The sequence below is a fragment of the Conger conger genome, chromosome 17, assembly GCF_963514075.1.
Source record: "Conger conger chromosome 17, fConCon1.1, whole genome shotgun sequence".
NCBI lineage: Eukaryota > Metazoa > Chordata > Actinopteri > Anguilliformes > Congridae > Conger > Conger conger.
The window spans coordinates 18,282,747-18,302,284 of NC_083776.1; the positions used below are offsets into that span (position 1 = coordinate 18,282,747).

Below are 19,538 nucleotides of genomic sequence, written 5' to 3' on the forward strand. Positions count from 1 at the left end.
GTCTCCTATCTGTCATCACACTGTTTTATTATCTGGAAGCTGGCTTAATTGCATTTTACTTGACCTCTAGACTGAGGGATGACCTTAAGCCTGATTTGATCTCTTTAGTTTCCTTAACTGATCAATTTTGGATCTCTTATGAACAGTTTGATCTCCACTACCAGGCAGAGTGCACAGCAAAGGAGAACGTGGAGCCACTTGTATGTACTTTCCCCCATAACCATGTCCTGGATAGCAGTATTGTCCCCTCCATATTAAACAACACCATCAGATTATTCCAGCCGGCCTGGACTTGAAGGTCACCTGTCAGTCATAGCACTAAGCCCTATTCTTTCATATCACTTCCTCAGGGAGTCTGCAAACCCCTCTGTTAATGCAGCCCAAGACTACACCCAAGTCTCAATTTCACTTCAGTATTTATTCTGTCTTCAACCAAGTGCAATCGGAAAATATATTTTCCATCATTTAAGAATACTGTATTTCACAACATTGTAGTGCCATTGTCTTATTTGCATTTGTGCATCTGTGGTACCTAAAGCGTGCACCATCATTTGTGCAAGCAGTTTTTAATTGAAATACATTTTTTAATGATTTATACATTTATCCTACATTCTGTTATTATAATCAAGGGTTGGTCAGGCCTATTTATTTTGTAGACATTGCTCACCTAAGGAATTCCTAGTGTAATATACACGATTCTACTTGTTAGAGTGAACATATTTGGGGTTGTGATCCGTCCGTGTGTGGAACTGCACCCTGTTCGCCAGTCATACCACCCTTCAACTCTCCTCTCTCTCCCCTCCCCATTTCACTCCAAGTTTGGCAATGCCTCTGTGACTCAGCAAGATTTATCATGACAGCTTTAGGCAACGTGATTGGTTTTGTCCATCAACGCAATCTTGATTGAAAGAAGCCCGGAGGATGTAATGAGCTAGGCTAGGCTAGGCTAGGCTGCCTGACGGTTGACTTATTTTCCCCTCAGCTAGAGCCCCACAGTGGGGAGGGAGTATTAGCAAGAACATCATAATGTCACAGAAGACAATGGGGGAAAACGGTTATTATTGTATGCATGCTGTTTAATTCACAGGGCCACGAAGACCCATTTTGTACAGAAGTGGTTTGCTACGTATGTGTTTGGATGTGTAATACTGTACTGTTTTAAATGAAGCACAAAATACAATATCTGAGCTCATCTTTCCCTGCAAACTGGCAACATTTACCAGCTGAATAGAGTTTATTGTTCAGTTTATATATGACTGATTATGAATAATTTAATTCTGCTTTAACATCAGGATGGAAAACATAAAAAAAGAAAAATTGACTGTGTGCTATGAAAGAACATGAATTACTGCAAAATGTTCTCTATATATTCTATATATTCTCTGTCATAATGAAAGACTGGTTTCATCCCCAAGCGAGACGTTTGCACTTTACGGTGTCACAGTGTGTCATCTAAGCCCTCGCCTCTCTGATCCCATGAATTGTTTTCATTAAATAGCCTCATATCTCTTCATTAGACGTGTGTGTCAGAGAAGATTTAGCACAGGAGCAATCGAATGACTCATGCCTATGAGTTCAAGAGTTGAAGACATTAACCACTCATTTTTCCAAATAGGTTTTATATGGGATCATTTGGATATGGAGAGAGAATGTCCCACACCCATAAAGCAATTATAAATAATGGAATTGAGAATAGCTTTTGCTTTATTTAGTTGTGTTTTGATAGTGTTGGTCTTCTAGGATTTATTTAACATTTTCTGTGCTTATTGTTTTATTCAAGTGTTTTTATTAAACTTATTGATTTACTTATTGGTCTTCTACTGCTGTATAAGCCTACTTATATGTTAGACGTGTTGTGTGTTCAGGGATGCTCTTCTGCATGCCACTGTTATACTGTGGTGCATATTTGCATGTCTGTCAACTTCCTGTCAGCTTTGACCAGATTGGCCCTTCTCTGACCACTCTCATTAACAAGGCTTTTTTGCCCACAGAACTGCTGCTCACTGGTTGTTTATTTTTTTTGTACCATTCTCTGCAAACTCTTGAGACTGTTGTACATTAAAATCCCAGGAGATCAGATGTTTCTGAGATACTCAAACCACCCTATCTGGCATTCCAAGTCACTTTGATAACATTTCTTCCCCATTCTGACATTTGGTCTGAAAAACAGCTGAACCCCCTGATCATGTCTGCATGCTTTTATGCATTTAGTTGCTGCCACATAATTGGCTGATTCAATATTTGCAATAACAAGCTGGTGATAATGCACTTTAAATAAAATTTGACTTGACCTTGCCCATGAGTGGGAGTGGTGCTATCCATGGTCCTGTAGCTCTCTCAGGTCCACCACTGGTGTGTGTGTGGGCAGAGAGAGCTGCAGGACTGTGGGCAGCACTGACCCACTCACAGTTAGGGAGGGGTAGGTTGGAACTGAGCTCGTAACTCAGACATCCCAAGTTGTAGATACTGGTTCTCCAGTTCAGCTGGAATGCAGCAATAGCCAAACCTAAAATGATTAATGATCTTGGAAGGTTTTGCATGGATGAATGGTCAGGATCTCTCCAAATGTGTTATCCTACATTGTCAAACATGAGAATGTGTGTGTGTGTGTATACCTACAATTCCACACATAACTATTACTGTGCACTTAAGTTGTTTTCCACGGGACGTAGCTCCATGCTTCAGCATGTATTTTTAGCTTAATGTTTTTTTTCCATTGTCATTCATCTTTTTAGCATTCATTGCTTTTGTTAAGGCTTTATAGGAAATAGTCTCCAGAAAGTAGCAGTGCTTTGTTACATTACATTAATCCAGAGCGATTTATCCTTGTTTGCACACAATGCAATTTAATTGTTATATAAGTGGTTATTTTTAATCGAGTGTTGGCATTCCGTGGCAGCTTGTGAAAGCATTTGATGATTCTGATCACCAAATGTTTTAGTGATTGTACATAGGTGCTCACAAAATGAGCTGTCAACATCACCACACAATCAAAGGTCTTGGGCCAATATACTGCTTTCAATGGGCATTCACCAACGGTGACATTGCAACAGATTTGTAATGACTATTGGAAGAGAGAAATTATGTAGGTTTACCTTACTGGTACATCACAGGATTATGAGCGGTAAATTGAAAGCCAGATGTGTAAGGTCCCTTATTAAGTCTGTATTGATTATATTATTGAGGCTGAGGTCATTCAGACCGATATTGACCCACTGTGACCTTTGATTATTTGATGCAGTAAATTGCAGCCACCCACTTTAAATAAGATTTCCCTCCTGCTTTAACATTCCCTCAAGTAAACAGACAAATTACTTTCACAGGACACTCTGAAGTAGGCATTAATTCTTCTGATCGTGCTTGTGTATTTTGCATTGTTCTATTTTGAATACCATATCGATTTGGTGTATTTTGCTGTTGTATTATGGCGACATTTCGTCAGTTGGAAACGTCAGGTTACAGTGCAGACGTCCACGGACTGGTGCGGACACCAGTTTAAGGACACATCCCCAAATGGTCGCCAAATCCCCATGAGGCACTGCAGGAATTAGATTGTTGCATTCCCCTGTAAGGTCAATGGTAAATGGTCTGCATTCATATAGCACCTTTATCCAAAGCGCTTGACAGTTGATGCTTTTCACACTCACACTCACACACCAACGGCCATAGGCTGCCATGCAAGGCACCAACCTGCTCATAAGGAGCAATTGGGGGTTAAGTGCTTACAGACACTTCAACACACCCAGGGTGGGATCGAACTGGCAACCCCTGACTGCCAGACAGCCACTCTTACCTCATGAAATTAGTAACAAATTGTAGCCCAATCATGTCTACTATAAGTAGACGGCATATACTGAGTAGAGAAAATGAGCATCTTATTTTTTTAAATGATGCGATTGCAACTGTGGTTGGGGCAAAAACCAGCAGACACAGGGGTTCCCAGGACTTGGGAACCACTGCATTAACTGACTGTAATGTAATGTCATGAATATGGCACTAGAGGGCATCTTTGGTCTGATCTCCTGCGGTAAAGATCTGATTTATCGCTCTCTCCCCACTGTTCTGAGCTGGACTGTGATGATGCAGTTTGCAGTGTTGCCCAGAAACAGAAAATATCCTTTCTAAAGAACAACCTGTAGCAGCTTAGTAAATGGTTACAATTAGCTGTCAATCTCTGACCTGTTTGAACCAAATAAAACCCAAATAGAACTCAAAACAAAATAATTGGTTAAAAATCACCAAGGTGGTAATGGTATATAGTAGCTCTGCTCATTTAAAACCTCATTCTCCCATCGCTAAAAACAGCATATTCAATTAGGCGGTAAAAGTGATCTGAGATGGTTGTCGCAGGTGAAGCTGATGTGAGTCTTCTCCATGGAAACCCCTAAATAGAGTAAACTCAAACTTGACATGCTTGTAGGAATTAATTTGCGAATATTAAGTGGCACTTATGAAGGCCGATGTAGCCCACTAAATTAACCAGAATTTGACTGGTTAACAGCCTACTGATGTAACTCTGGATACATTTATTAATAAATAATGTAAAATGCAAATAATAGTGTAAAAATCTATCGCCATTCGGTTAGTCGGTCTGACGACTTATTCAAGTACATGTTTTAATATAGTAGAGCGTGTTTTACTGAAGTCATAGTAGCAGAAGACTGCGGTTATGCCATCCACACTTCGAAAACCGTCGGTAGAGCTATCCGCACTTGAAATCTACATTGCGTATTACGGTAACGTTTTTTGACGACAATATACTATCCACGGCTCGCACGTTCAATACTCCAAATGACACCATTAGATTATTTTAAACACTCAGTGATAAAAATGATAACATTGAATACTATAGTGATTTTTTTTAATCTATGAAAAGGTCGATTCGAACGGTTTTCAAAATTCCACAATATTCATAAAAACCATCTTTGCATGTATCCGTGCATATCGATTACGTGCGTTTGTACAATGGGTATTTAGAATTATGGAATAGCAAACTCTTCAGCAAAATATTCACTATTCAATAAAAAATGACACAATTTAACTTTTACCGTAGGAATGTGGATTATGGCCAATTTAATTCAATACATGGCACTATTTAAAAATCTTGATTTTTAAATCAATTGCCCATAATCCCACATTCCATAAATTGTGTCCTGTATTGAATAGTGAATAATTTGCTGATGTTTGCTATTCCATAATTCTAATCGATATGCACGGATACATGCAAAGATGGTTTTCATGAATATTGTGGAATTTTGAAAACCGAGACGACCTTTTTATAGATAAAAAAAAATAACCATGCTTTAATTACTATTTTGGAGTATTCCATTTTTATCATTGAGAGTAACTCTTTTTGTCATCAAAAAGAGTTACCGTAATGCGCAATGTAGAGACGGATAGCTTGACCGACAGTTTTCGAAGTGTGGACGGCGTGACCGCAGTGGAGAAGCAGAGTAGCAGCAGAGCAAACACCAGACCTGAACCACTAAAATAGCAAGCATGTGAGGTGAGAAAGAAAAAGAAAAAGAAAAACTCCGTAATGGGAAGAAATCTCCGGAAGAACCCGGTTATAGAGGGGGGATCCCATCTTTCGCTGGCCGGAAATGTGTGGCCTAATGGTAGATATAACATACTTTTGTTTAAAAATCCGTTATAGCAAATGAAATGGGTTGGACATGTTACAGTTAGGTGGTATATTAACTGGGAAAGTAGGGAGTCCAATGTTATGGTGTAAACGATATTAATTTGTTTTACCGTTGCATCACCTGGAGAAAACTTGGCCTTCAACTCCACCTTTCCCCGGCTCCACCCCGCCCATGTCCTTATGCGGATCAGTCAACCACTATTCCAGAGGAAACATACAGTACGGGGAGAAAGGAAAGTAGACGGCCTGTCATATGCTCTACTTCCCTCACGCAAACATCAGGGTAAGACCACATTAACGATTTACTCCTAGCGACGTGTGTGCTGTATAATTGTGTCTTGTTGCAGATAGGAGCTCTAAAGTTTTGTATGGCTGGATATTATATAATCGTGAATTAATTGATCGTATAACTTGACTTGAAGTAGCATGCCAATTTTCCGCCTGAAAGTTTGAATGTCCATTGGCGAAGGGTTCACGGAGCATACTTGTGTTTGTTCCGATTGTACTTTTTTTTTTTTTTTTTGCACGCAGCATTGCACTGAGGAATCTGAGTGCGAATCTTACTGTAGCTGCGTCCGTGAACCAGAAGTTTCGTAAACTTGATCGCTTTGTGTGCGTCTACACTGAAAACGTCGACAAAACTGGTTAAATAGAAATAAATTAATAAAATAAATTAATAAAAATCCAATACCAATAAGACAGGTATTATTGGAAGTGCATGTCTGAAGTCCAAGTAGCCTATTGGTAAGCAAAACCCTTTCAAAGGCACGTTACAACTTCTGTTGATATGAAATGCCTTAGCTATAGCTGAGTTGCATTCATCCGTTCAGGGCATCGCTATTGAGTATTGGTGTAAGGATAAACGTCGCTTTCAGTGTTCAGTCGGTTATAACAGTTGGAGTGTGACATTCTCAAGCAACATCGACTGTTAGGTCATGTCAGTGTCAACTTGAAAAAATTGACAAGTTTGAATTCATTGTTTGGAAAAGCAAACACACTGGAGCATTGTTTATTTGCAGACAATATTTAATGTGTAAAACTGTAGGCGTGATGGTTGGTGACGCAGTATAGCTGTCAGTTTATGATATGCTAGAGTGTTGTGGTGCCACAGTTAGCACACTTGTGTCTTTGGTAGTATCAAGACAAGCTGAATAACTGAATATATAGAAATTAAGGTGTCACTGACCTCTCCGTTTTGGGTGGGAGGGGATTGAACAATATAACAGATGTGCACTGGCTCCAACTGAACCAACTGACCCTGATTACAATTGGAAAATAAAATTGTGTCATATCGCTGTAGTGAAGTCATTTATCTATTATGCGAGCTCCCAATACAGTTGAATTTTAATATTAAGGAATTTCACTCAATGGCTCCTCTACAGCGCAGTGCAAACATTTCTCTTGCAGTAGCTACTCGCCCCAAAGTTCATGAAAACCAGCCAAGTGTGCAAAGCATACATTTCACAGGTGGCTGAGCTAACATGTCCACAGTGTGGGAAAGTGCAGGATTCAGTCTGAGGGCTCAAAGTGGCTTGAGATAAGAGGCTTGTAGGATGTGTAATGTTGTGGCAAAAAGCCAAATCTCAATATTCCTGGGGCTTGCACCAGACCCCTCTATTCATACTTTGATTTTGGCTTCCTTGAAATGGAAGCTCTTGTCAGCTGTTAATCTGCCAATCAGCCACCTGCTGCCCCTGTATCCGCGTGATTGAACTGAACACAAAGAAGGTCGAGATACAAGTGTCACTGACCTCACCGTTTTGGCTGGGAGGAGGTGGAACAATACACCAGGTGTACATTGGCTCCAACTGAACCAACTGACCCTGATTACAATAGGGGAAACCCATGTAGTGTCTAACTCCCTGTCGTGGCAGTATTTCTCTATTACAACACAATTGTATTTCTATAATAAGGAGTTTTGCTGCACAGTAGACCACACCTGACCCCTCCCTTCACAACTCAACTGACATGGAAGCTCTGTCAGCTGTTATCTCCTGATCAGCAACCTGCTATATACTCTGCATCTATGTGATTGAACAGAACACAAAGAATGGAAGGTCAAAATACGAATGTTGAGGAAAGGAGCACTGTGATAAGACAGTCTTTATTACATGCAGCATGGAGTGAATTCACAGTACACAGTACATTCACATTCTGTGAATGAAAAGCAGCACACTCTTATACACTCACTGAGCACTTTATTAGGTAATTATTAGATTTATTTTTTAGACGTATTAAGTCTGAGAACACATTCTCAGTGGATCTCCCCTGGTTAAATAAAGGATAAAAAAGAAAAGTGTACAATATGCATTTGTTAGATGCATGTAGGAGCACTGGTTCTTATGCCCGTTTTTTAAATCACTGCAGCCAAATGGAGTATGTAATGGGCTGCCATTTAAGGTGGCACTACAGGGTATTTACACTGTCAGATGGCACAGTTACAGTAGCGGCTGTGATGGGGCAGTGGTTATCCATTAAAATCATGGCTACTTAATCCATACATTGAGCCAGTACACACTGACAACTTAGTTTTATTTGTGCATTTGGCAGGGCTTGACCAATGATTAAGCAAACTTTTGGGATGTTATAAATTCATTTTGGCTGTTTGGACCGGTCAAGTGGTACATCTAGACCTCAGCAAGTCTTTTTGGTGCTCTATTATACATGCCACAAAGGCAGTAGTGTAGTACAATGGTTAAGAATTGTGTCAATATACAGTGCAGTGCTGTAGTATTTTGACAGTGGCACAATTTACGTAGTCTCCCCATTTTAGGGCACCAAAATGTTTGGGACAAATTGCTTCACCGGTGTTTCTGATTAGTCAGGTGTGTTCAATCGATTCCTTAGTGCAGGTATAAGACAGCTTTCAGTATCTAGTCTTGATTCTAGGATTTGATTGGCTTTGGAGTTTGCCATTTGTCAACACGAGGACCAATGAGGGGTCGTGCCAATGACAGTCAAAGAAGCCATTATGAGGCTGCAAAATAATCCGGGAAAAAAAAACAGTCAGAGGCAAAGGCCAAACAATAGGCTTACCAAAATAATCCGTTTGGAACATCACTAAAAAGTAAGCCAGCACCGGTGATGATCAAGTAATTCACAGGGTCACATGAAGGCTAAGAATATGTACCTGGACTGTTTGAGAAGCCGTGTGGATTTCCCTGTCTGTAATTATCTCCAAGCTCAGGAATGTCTTAATCATAGCTCCCTGCGCTTTCTGCTTCTGGACCCCATTACAAACGTACAACTGCTCCTTTTATGGCACTTAACTTCTCCCTTCCCATGGGTCTGTGCTCCACAATGAACCCTCCTGGAGTCACTGAAGATCCAATCATTTAACATCATTCTGTAGTGGGGTATTGGGTCAATTGGGTCTACAGTTTGCAGCAGAGCAAATTCTTCTAAAATTATAAAATAGGTGAAATATGAAATGTGAGTGATTTAGATTCATTTACATGTCCAAATAATCTATAACAATTTAATCTAATTGGGACACTGTTTTATATTTTATTCATAGCTATCTGTTAAGTCCCAGGGTTTCTAATTGAACAGCACTGCTGTATACGTGTTCTGCAAACCTAGGTAAGGGGACAATTATTCTCACACAGTTACTAGACTGAAGGATATGGTTCATATTGTGTCCAGAACCTGTGCTTGTTTGCTGAATATCTAGAACAAATCTGGCTAGGGTTTTAATTCCCTGCTTACCCCAGCATAAAACCCGCCATTGTTCCTGGAGGGCTATCTCCCACCTGTAGAAGGGCAGGCTTTTATAGTCATGAATAATGTATCCGTCGTTCAGACGCCTCTGTAAATCCGAGCTCAGGTGTTCAGTGGCATGAATGGTGCACTGTGCTCCGAGTGAGAAGGACCGGTTTGTTCTCTCAACGAAGATCTGCACACGCAGAAAAGCCTGGTTAGCTCCATCCGTGTTGAATAACTTTCATTTTTAGCAGGCCCCGTTATTGCTACTCTTCAAGAAAATTCTTTAAATTTGACTCGATAGGTTTCAGGAAAGTTCCATGTCATCACAATGCAGGATGTGTAGGCTGTATGTACACTCAACTACACTTTACAATATTTTGGCAGTGTGGTAGTATAAGACTTCACAAGTTAAAATATTAATGGCAGAATTCCTTTATACTGCTCTAGTTTGAAATACAGTAACAGTGTGGTTGTAGTTTCAGCAGAATTTATGAAGAAGCATAAAACAGACCCCACCCCACCCCATCCACCCCAGTAAGAGGGAGGGGCACAAAGAGAGGCCTTGTGTGGGGATGGCATGGATCTATTCCCCTCTGAATTTGGGAGTAGGAAAACCAGGGGCGAGATGTAATCTGATGGCCAATTGAAGTGACCTGCTTGTAATGGCAATATAACAGTACAGGGTGAGCGTCTTTCTGCAGGGTAAGGGGCTGGGTTAAGTGGGGTCAGGTGAGTGGTCCTGGCTTTAAGTTTCCTGAAGGAGTCAGAGATGATTGAAGGAATCTGTCTGTAGCAGGCACCGATGGTCTAAGCATTATTTTATTGCATTGCACAGTCAAATTTAATGAGGTACGCTCTCAGAAATAAAGTGCCAGTGGAAGGCCATTTTTGTTTTTTGTTTTTATTTCCTGAATGTTCCCTGAAAGTACAGTAATGGCCTATTTGGGTATAAATGATTAAGTTACCTATAGGGTAACATCCCAGCGACAAACATTTGTTCCCTTTTAGGTACTTTTTGTATCTTTATTTCTGTGCACTGACTGACTAACAGTGCAAGTACTAGTGTAGAAAGTGAGCTAATGGGTTTCCAACCACCTGAAAATGCAATAAACAGCATTAAATCCACAGTCTGCTAATCATTTACTGAAGAGCAGGTGCGGCCTGGCTGCAAGCTTGGTAGACTGCTCCCGCGAGCTAACAACATAATCTCCGCTGTTCCACCGCCTGCCTTGGTGTGAGATCCGCACATCGAGGCCAAGACGTGTGTGATTCTCGTTTCCGAAGACCGCTCTTGAACTTGTCAGCATGGCGCTATCCCGTTCCTATTGACAGGACAGACGCTTGACATACTGTAAGTGGCGTTTTGTCCCCACAGCTTCAGCGCTTGTCTATGCATGTGTGGCCACAGTCGACAAAAACTTTATAATTAGCCTAGCGCTCAACGAATGACACTTAAGGGCCATGAAAAGATTTTATTCGGGCCACTCCTCAGGTCGGTCTGAAGCTAGATGTGCCCTGGTCACTTCCTCTCATAGATCAGTGCCAAACTGTCCAGTTGGATTTAGATTTTTATTTATTTATCCATTCCTTATGGATATTTATTTATCCATTAGGACTTACAAAACAAATTCACAGATAAGTGAAGACAACTCTCATCCAATATTTAATACCTAAGGTCCAGTACTTATGGAAACACTGCATTAATAAACAGTTTTTGGGAATTTATGCAATATTAATATTTTCTCATTTTGGCATAATACATTGGCATAATACATTTTATGTCATAAATGTTATATGAACATAAAGCACAAATGAAGAAATAATTGGCATTTGTGTTAAACAAGTAATAATCACGGCATGTTCATGCACAGAATCACATGTTCTTGGCTACAGGTAATTACCACGCGTGGAGATAACCATTATTGGGTCGTTCCATATCAATTCAGCACACTTTTGGATTGCATCGTCTCGGATTTCAATGGGTTTTGGCATGCCGATTTGGCCTTATGAGAAGCCCCTGGAACCAAAATTCCAATGGTCTCAGTTGTTAATCTGGGAGATATGTGCTAATAAATCTTGCACCAATTAGCGTGGCCCCAATGACTTTGACTGAAGAGGATGAGTGTAGTTACATGGTTGGAAGTCTAGGGCTGAAATGAAATTGAACTCAAATATTGAATAATGTAACATTAAATATAGCATTCATACAGTGCCGTGAAAAAGTATTTGGCCCCTTCCTGATTTGTGTATTGCATACTGTATTTGTTATGCTCAATGGTTTCAGATCTTAAGACAAAATGTAATATTTGACAAAGATAAAAAAATTATTTATTTAATGAAAAAAGTTATCAAACACCATATTCCCCCTGTGAAAATGTAATTGCCCCCTTAAGCTTAACTGGTTGCACCAACTTTAGCAGCAATAATTGTTACCAAGTGCTTCCTATAATTTGAAATCAGTCTCACATCTCTCCTTTGTAGAACTACTCATTTCAGGTCCTTCCACAACATATGTTTTGGGTTCAAGTCAGGATTTTGACTAGTGAAAACCACCTTTTTAAAAATCGTTTGTCCTTATTTAAATATAATTTGAAACACCGTTAAAGGGCCAAGTAACCTGTTCTAAAATTTCCGAGTAACTATTCACAGCCATTTTTCTGTGTTCGTTCCATTGAGCCTGTTTTGAACAAATCTTCCATCCATCTTCCATATTTTGCAATAGGCAAGAGTTTGGTTGTCTGGGGCAACATTGCTCAACAGGTTTGGTGATTTTTTTCTATGCTAGGTTTTCTAAAGCATAAAAGATTTATTGCCCAACATGTTTATGCAGCAGTGGCAGGTATTTGCTCCACATGACCGTTTTCACCTGCATCTTTGGGGGTGGGGGGCTGGTTTGGTGCCCTGAAGCAGAAACTGAGCTTCAGGGTCGTTATATTGACGAGAAACAAACTCTGAAGACATTGAACTGCACAGTTCTCATCATGTATTAGTCATTTATGGTAGAAAAACTAAAAGTGTTGTTCTGATAGGTCTGTGAGACCAAAACATTTGTTTCTTTTCTTTTTGTGTAGGAGGTAAATAGAAAAATATTCAGGTCTTGAAAAGCAGTTAATATTATACTAATTGTGCATATGAGACCGGTAATAATTGCCCAATGATTTCCCTGAAGTCAACCTGTGTGTGTGTACTGCACAACTCTGTTTACTTTCCCATGTGGGGGGGCGGGGCACATTCCCTGGTCTAGCTCTGACCCCTAACCTCTGAGCCTGGGCCCACAGTCAGTGATCCTGCCCTACAAGGACTGCCAGTGCAGCCCAGTCTGGGATCCAGGTGAACCGCAGCCCCCTGACACCACTGGCCGTGCGTCTCTGCTGCTCTATTGAGATTTGGCCTTTAGCACGCTTGATTGAGGTGGCATGCTGCCTGTGGCTGGAGTTTGCTTTGGAAGCGGCATGATGAATTTATCATTCAAGTGTGAAAGACAGAGAGAGCCATCTGGAGGAAATCTGTTTGGGCTTTTACACATTTTGAAGCCAAGTAGGTTTGACAAAATTACTGCTGCTGCTGCAAAAAAGGTGATATTTACACTGTAATTAAATTCCCATATTTTTCGTTAATTTTAGTTAGAATTGAATCATTTATTACCCAGCACACAACCTGCCACTGATAGCAGTGGGTCATTCTCTTCTTCCCTCTGTTCATCCCTTCACTCCACTGGTGCCATTTTCTCCCACCATTTTTCTCATCTGTCCTCATCCTCATCTCCTCATCCACACCGTTGCAGCGGTGCACACCTGGAAAGAATGCTAATATAATAAAACGCTGTCAAAACATTAACACAGTTACATTCCTCCATAATGCTTTTAAGTGATTGTCATGTCTTTAAAGGTATCCTGTTCATTCATGTCAATCACAGCTATTTACATTGACCAAATCCCTGCCATGTATCCCTTGGGCGACACAAAGCCAATTGTGTGCTGCTCCTGTGGGTCTGCAAACCCACTGGGTCCCCAGTCTGTGAAGACACAGGGTTTGATGAGGTCTGAGGCTGTGGTGCTTACGCATGTGTTACACTGATTTAGTCACTGTTTATGACATCTCAAAAGTCTCATTCCTCTTTTACTAAAGGTTTAAAATGGGTCAGGTTTACCCAAAGAAACCACAATGAATAAACTATAGCTACAGCTGTTTCTTCCTTGGTTACACTCACTTAACTCACCCTACTCTTACCTGGCCTTTTGCTGCCTGCCCAGAATCTTGAAACTTGAAGCACCGAGCCATTAAATCTTCTCTGGTTCCCTCTGTCAGGGCCCTCATGTCCTGAGGGGCCTCATGAAGCCAAGCCCAGCTCTCCCCACAGGTGGCCCAGTCCTCCCACACTGCAGGCCTGAGGCCCAGTCCTCCCACACTGCAGCCCTGAGGCCCAGTACGACCACACTGCAGCCCTGAGGCCCAGTACGACCACACTGCAGCCCTGAGGCCCAGTCCTCCCACACTGCAGCCCTGAGGCCCAGTCCTCCCACACTGCAGCCCTGAGGCCCAGTCCTCACACTCTGCAGCCCTGAGGTCCAGTACTCTCAGACTGCAGCCCTGAGGCCCAGTACTCTCACACTGCAGCCCTGAGGCCCAGTCCTCCCACACTGTAGCCCTGAGGCCCAGTCCTCCCACACTGTAGCCCTGAGTCCCAGTACTCTCACACTGCAGCCCTGAGGCCCAGTCCTCCCACACTGTAGCCCTGAGGTCCAGTACTCTCACACTGCAGCCCTGAGGCCCAGTCCTCCCACACTGTAGCCCTGAGGTCTAGTACTCTCACACTGCAGCCCTGAGGCCCAGTCCTCCCACACTGTAGCCCTGAGGCCCAGTCCTCCCACACTGCAGCCCTGAGGCCCAGTACGACCACACTGCAGCCCTGAGGCCCAGTACTCCCACACTGTAGCCCTGAGGTCCAGTACTCTCACACTGCAGCCCTGAGGTCCAGTACTCCCACACTGTAGCCCTGAGGTCCAGTACTCTCACACTGCAGCCCTGAGGCCCAGTACTCTCACACTGCAGCCCTGAGGTCCAGTACTCTCACACTGCAGCCCTGAGGCCCAGTCCTCCCACCCTGATGGCCCAGTCCTGGATAGTTTCATCAGATCTTCTTTGCCCTTGTTTCTTAAATAACCATTATCTTTAATAATCTGTCTAATATAATATAATGTAAACCCATTTCGCAGATGCTTTTATACTACAAAGTGCATAACCATAACCAGGGACAAGTGCACTGAAAATCCTAGTGGGAAGTACATTTAAAGTGCTAGAAACCCTGCCCTTGCACACTTTTTAGATAAAAGTGGATCCACTTTTTTTTTTTAAGTGGATTTTCAAGGGTTACTTCTGTTTTTTATGCTGAAGTGGTAAAACTCTGAGGCCCATGACCTTTGTTGGATGATGCCAAATTGCAGTCTTACAGTCTTATTTTCTGTGCCCTGAGTGCCACCTTCTCATCCGCCAGGTGCTGTTATGGCATTTTCCATCCCCGTGCATCGAGTGGCTGTCCTTCAGTTCCTCCTGTTCGTAACCACATGTAACGGGAGGAAAGCTAATGATGTTGACTTCTACAACTTAATTCCACCTGTAGATGGTAAGTGTCGACTCCCTCACTGTAAGTAACGGAATCATACAAAACACTCCACTGCTGCCACTGCTCATTCTGCTATGCTGTTACTGATCCGCTAGCTGTGCTGTTGCTGCGTTTGGTTGAATTGCCCTCCTGAAAACATGCCTGTCAAAGTTTTCTTGCACTCCCACCACCATCCCAGCATCCACCTGTCAGCTCTCCTCCTCAAGATCCACATGAGGCGGGGTTTGTAGTCACTCCCTGTTTCAGCTCCCTTACTGCAGGGAGTGATGCGAGGCAAAGCCGTGACGACACAGTTTGCTTTTACATTAAACCTCACATATTGCTTAATTCATTGGGAGTCGTCTAATTGAACTGTAAAGACACTCGTCCCAAAGTAAAAGCATGAGCCCTGTGACCGGGTCGTACCATTATGTACCATTATGTTGTACAGGTAGCAGTTGAAATTGTACTTCCCTCTAGGGTCTTTCAGCGAACTTATCCCTGGGTATGCACCTTGTTGTACGTCGCTCTGGATTAGAGTGTCTGCCAAATGCCAATAATGTAATGTAATGTAATTATGGAGGTCTGCTTTGGAGAGGAAACAATGGCCTCAAGTTCGGTTTAGTTTGATGTTGGGATAAAATTATTATTATTATTATTTATTTATTTTTAAACCATGTACACTTTATATCTGGTACACATCTGAAAGTACAATGACCATTGCGTATTTTCCATAGATCTGTAGGAAATACTGATATAAAATTAATTCTTTGCACAATGAATTGTATAATAACAGGGGACCCATTACTGTACAGAAAAACAAGCATGAGTAATGTGCTGTTCTCTGCAGTGACCCCTTTCCCGAAGAGCTTCAAGTGTTTCACTTGTGAACGAGCCTCTGACAACTATAACTGCAACCGCTGGGCAGAGGACAAGTGGTGCCCTCAGAGTGAGTGCTCATGGGATACCCTATTACGGGGCTTTTATTCACAGAGCAGCAGGGTGGGGTCGTGGTTAGAGGAATTATTTTTAATTCAGCATTAGGACTTTCAGTTGGGCCAAAAATACAATTTGAAAGTTGTGTTCCAAGAAATAACAGTGATTTGATCGTATTTGAATATTTGATGAAACATTTTGCATAATTATTGTCATAAAATGTAAAAATGTTTATTCATGTTATGCGGCAGTGCAAAAAGCCACAAAGGCAAATGTTCTACAGTGGGCTCCAGAATTATTTGCACCCTTAATACAAATGGAGAAAAAAGGCTGCATATAATAAATAACATTATTTTATCTTCAAACATACTCTTATTTCAATACATTTACTCTCAATCTTTTTCTTTAGTAATCTAATTTTTTCTGGAAACCACAGGTGAAGATTTATCAGGGGTGCCAATAATTCTGGAGCCCACTATACTTGAAGATTTTACAGAAATCATTGCTGGATAGTGATGAAATGGAAAGCAGTGTTGGTTAACCCTTATTTCTGACAGGTAAATTTGTAATAATAATAATCATCATAATGTAAGGTGCTTAAGCACCAAATGTGCCCAGATGGGATGGACGTGATCATCAGCACTGAGCTCAATCTGTTTTCACTTTTCAACAAATCTATAGCCACAAAAATAACAATGGACTGCCGTTTACAGACAAAAACATAAATTGTTACCTAAAATAAATAAGGAGGGGGAATCCTGTCAGTGGGGAAAAAGTCGACATGCAGCATCTGATTTGATGGATGATAATTGAGTGTATAATTTGATTGAGTGTAAATATTGCACTTGGAAAATATGACAATTATAAATGATGTGCATTTTTTATGGTGGGGATATTGCCTGAAACCTCTTCAGCAGAAGCACACGCCGCAGGTTGTTGACTCAAAGATAACAGTCAGTTATGAGTTCCATGATTGTGTGTTCTACACGGAAAATCCATCACAGCCAACTTTAAAGTCTTGTGTATTGCTGTCAATTATGGCATATTTTTATTTCAACATTATTTTGTACAGGAAATGATTTTTGCTGAGGAAAAATGGCTTTGAATGCTCAGGTATTACATCATTACATTCATAGTGGTTTTCCACTGTGCTTATTTTCAGAACATTATACATTCCACTCATCTCTTGCTGCAGAAAATAAATCTGCTATGCTTATATTTTGAAAACCAAATCACCTGATTGGCTATGGCTTTGTACACATAAAAATAAGAAGAGAGATAATAATTACATTTTGTATTTACTTGTTAATTATAATGATTTTTGGGAAATATTCAAATTTCAAATATGAATCTCATAGCCCTATACAACATTGGGCACTGCAGGGGAGGGCTTGAGCCAGTTTACATTGGTAAACATATAGCAGTACAAATATATCTTATATTAATGAGATAAAGTGCTCTGCAAAAGACAAACACACAGGCAGCACAATGAAACTTGATTACTTTTTAAATTATTATTTTTCTTACTTTATTTAATATTGTTTAACCAGGGAAGTCCCTCAAGATAAAAGTGTAAAAAGAAAAAAAAATGTGTACCTTTGCTATGGATGTACAGCTCAAAGAAATCTGCTTGACTGGAAAATTTACTTGAAAATACTCATGAATAGTTCACTTTAATAGCGAGAATCAGCAACAGATTTTGACTGGCATAATTAAAGGAGAATTGTCTTAATGACTCAATCATATATTGTAAATTGTTTACAAAGATACGACTTATGCACCTTCATGAACACCAAAAGTCTCCATTAAGCCATTTGCCTGTGCATGTGTCTAGATAATGAGCGTCTTGTTTAAAAGCCAGTGTGCGGTGGTTCATGAATGGGCATTTGCCCACTGCTCTTTGTGCAGATACAAAGTTCTGTATCACAGTCCATCGCTTCTCCAGTCATGGGAAGAGCCGCTCTGTGACCAAGCGTTGCGCAGTCAGGGACGACTGCCTTGCAGTGGGCTGCCATCACAACGGCGACACTAGCCACACAGTGAGTGTCACAGACAAACTGCTCGCAGGTTATCAATCAATCAAGCTTTTATTATTGAGATTTGTTGTTCCCATATCTCTCTCAATACACAATAATCTGTGTCCACGCAAGCAGAGGTTTCTGCAAAAGCACACCAGTATTCTGGGGCGAAATATCCATGTTCTTATCATCTGACACTGTGAGCTAAAGGGGTTTCCATATTGTCTTGCACAATTTTGCTAGCTAACAGCTGGCTAACGCGTACACAATGTTTCGATACCCTAGCTAAACGCAAGAAAAAACAGCTGGCTAAAACACTGATGAAAACAATTGAGACTTTGCCCCAGAATACTGGTGTACTTTGGCAGAAACTGTATGGCTCACTCTTAAAACAAAAGAATACATTTTCCTCTCGGCTGGATGCATTTACTATGTTTTTATATAGATTATTTTATATAATGAAAAGGCACCAATGTTTTTCATACATTATTATAAAGCATTTAGTGCTGGTTTCCAGACATGGGTTAAGCCTTTTTTCCAATGGAGATTTTTTTAATTTTTATTTTAGTCAAGGACTAGTCTTAATCCATGTTGGGGAAACCAGCCCATTAAGTTCATGTACTGTCTCGTATTGCTATTATAATATTGTATAAGCAATGCATTTTAAGATGTTATTTATATGACTTTTTGGTATGGGCTTTCAGGAGTGTACCTCATGCTGTGAGGGCATGGTCTGCAATGTGGAAGTCCCAACCAATCACAGCAATGCAGTGTTCACCATGAGACACGCCCACAGCACATCAGCTCCGCCCACCTCAGCCTGGAGGGTCCCAGTTCTACTGTCATCTGTTTCCATGGCACTGGTGCTGTTGTAACCATAGAGTGAACTAGAACCAGAACCAGTTCCTTCCCCAGAACTAATGCACAGTATACAAGAGCTGAGTTAGGAGATGTGGCTTTCATTAAGCCAAGACTGAAGTAAAATCTGCCTAGAGATTAAAGCACATCAGCCAACAGACTGAAGCAGACGTGATGTGGGAGCCGTCTTAATCTTGGATTGTTCCTGGGGGAATTCATGTTGTGTACGGTCTTGAGTTTGTGCATGGAGGACGGTGTGTCTGTGACTCGGGTATGTTCCAGCCAGCCTGGATGCCTACAATAATGGACATTTCCGCCGCAACAGGACTGCCACAGAGGTGCTCAGCCCAACCTGGATCTGCTTCTAGGTACTGGGGGTAGGGTAAATGGTGAATGGTCTGCATTTATATAGCGCCTTTATCCAAAGCGCTGTACAATTCATGCTTCTCATTCACCCATTCATACACACACTCACACACCAATGGGAACTGGCTGCCATACAAGGCACCGACCTGATCCACAGTCTTGCTAAGGGACACCTCGACACACCAAGGGTGGGATCAAACCGGAAACCCTCCGACTGCCAGACAACTGCCAGGCGACTGCCAGACGACTGCCAGACAACTGCTCTTACCTCCCCCCCAGACGTATCGTGCTCCCTGTTTGATTAGGTTAGAAGTAGTCCCTTGAGCAGAACCATGCACTGCCACATTGCATGTTCTTTAATATATTTAATCTAAATACGCAAGTTGGCTGGCTGAAATGGAAATGAAGC

At 41.4% G+C, this 19,538-nt stretch overlaps 1 protein-coding gene across 1 annotated transcript; it reads left to right on the top strand.

The window, feature by feature from the left end:
• The first annotated feature begins 5,869 nt into the window (after positions 1-5,869).
• On the top strand, positions 5,870-19,385 carry LOC133117024 (ly6/PLAUR domain-containing protein 6B-like). The gene is made up of 5 exons (XM_061227089.1): positions 5,870-5,927; positions 14,844-14,972; positions 15,802-15,900; positions 17,796-17,926; positions 18,610-19,385. Exons 2-5 carry the CDS (start codon positions 14,852-14,854, stop codon positions 18,778-18,780), a joined length of 522 nt encoding a protein of 173 aa, XP_061083073.1. The 5' UTR covers positions 5,870-5,927; positions 14,844-14,851; the 3' UTR covers positions 18,781-19,385.
• Positions 19,386-19,538: the final 153 nt, after the last annotated feature.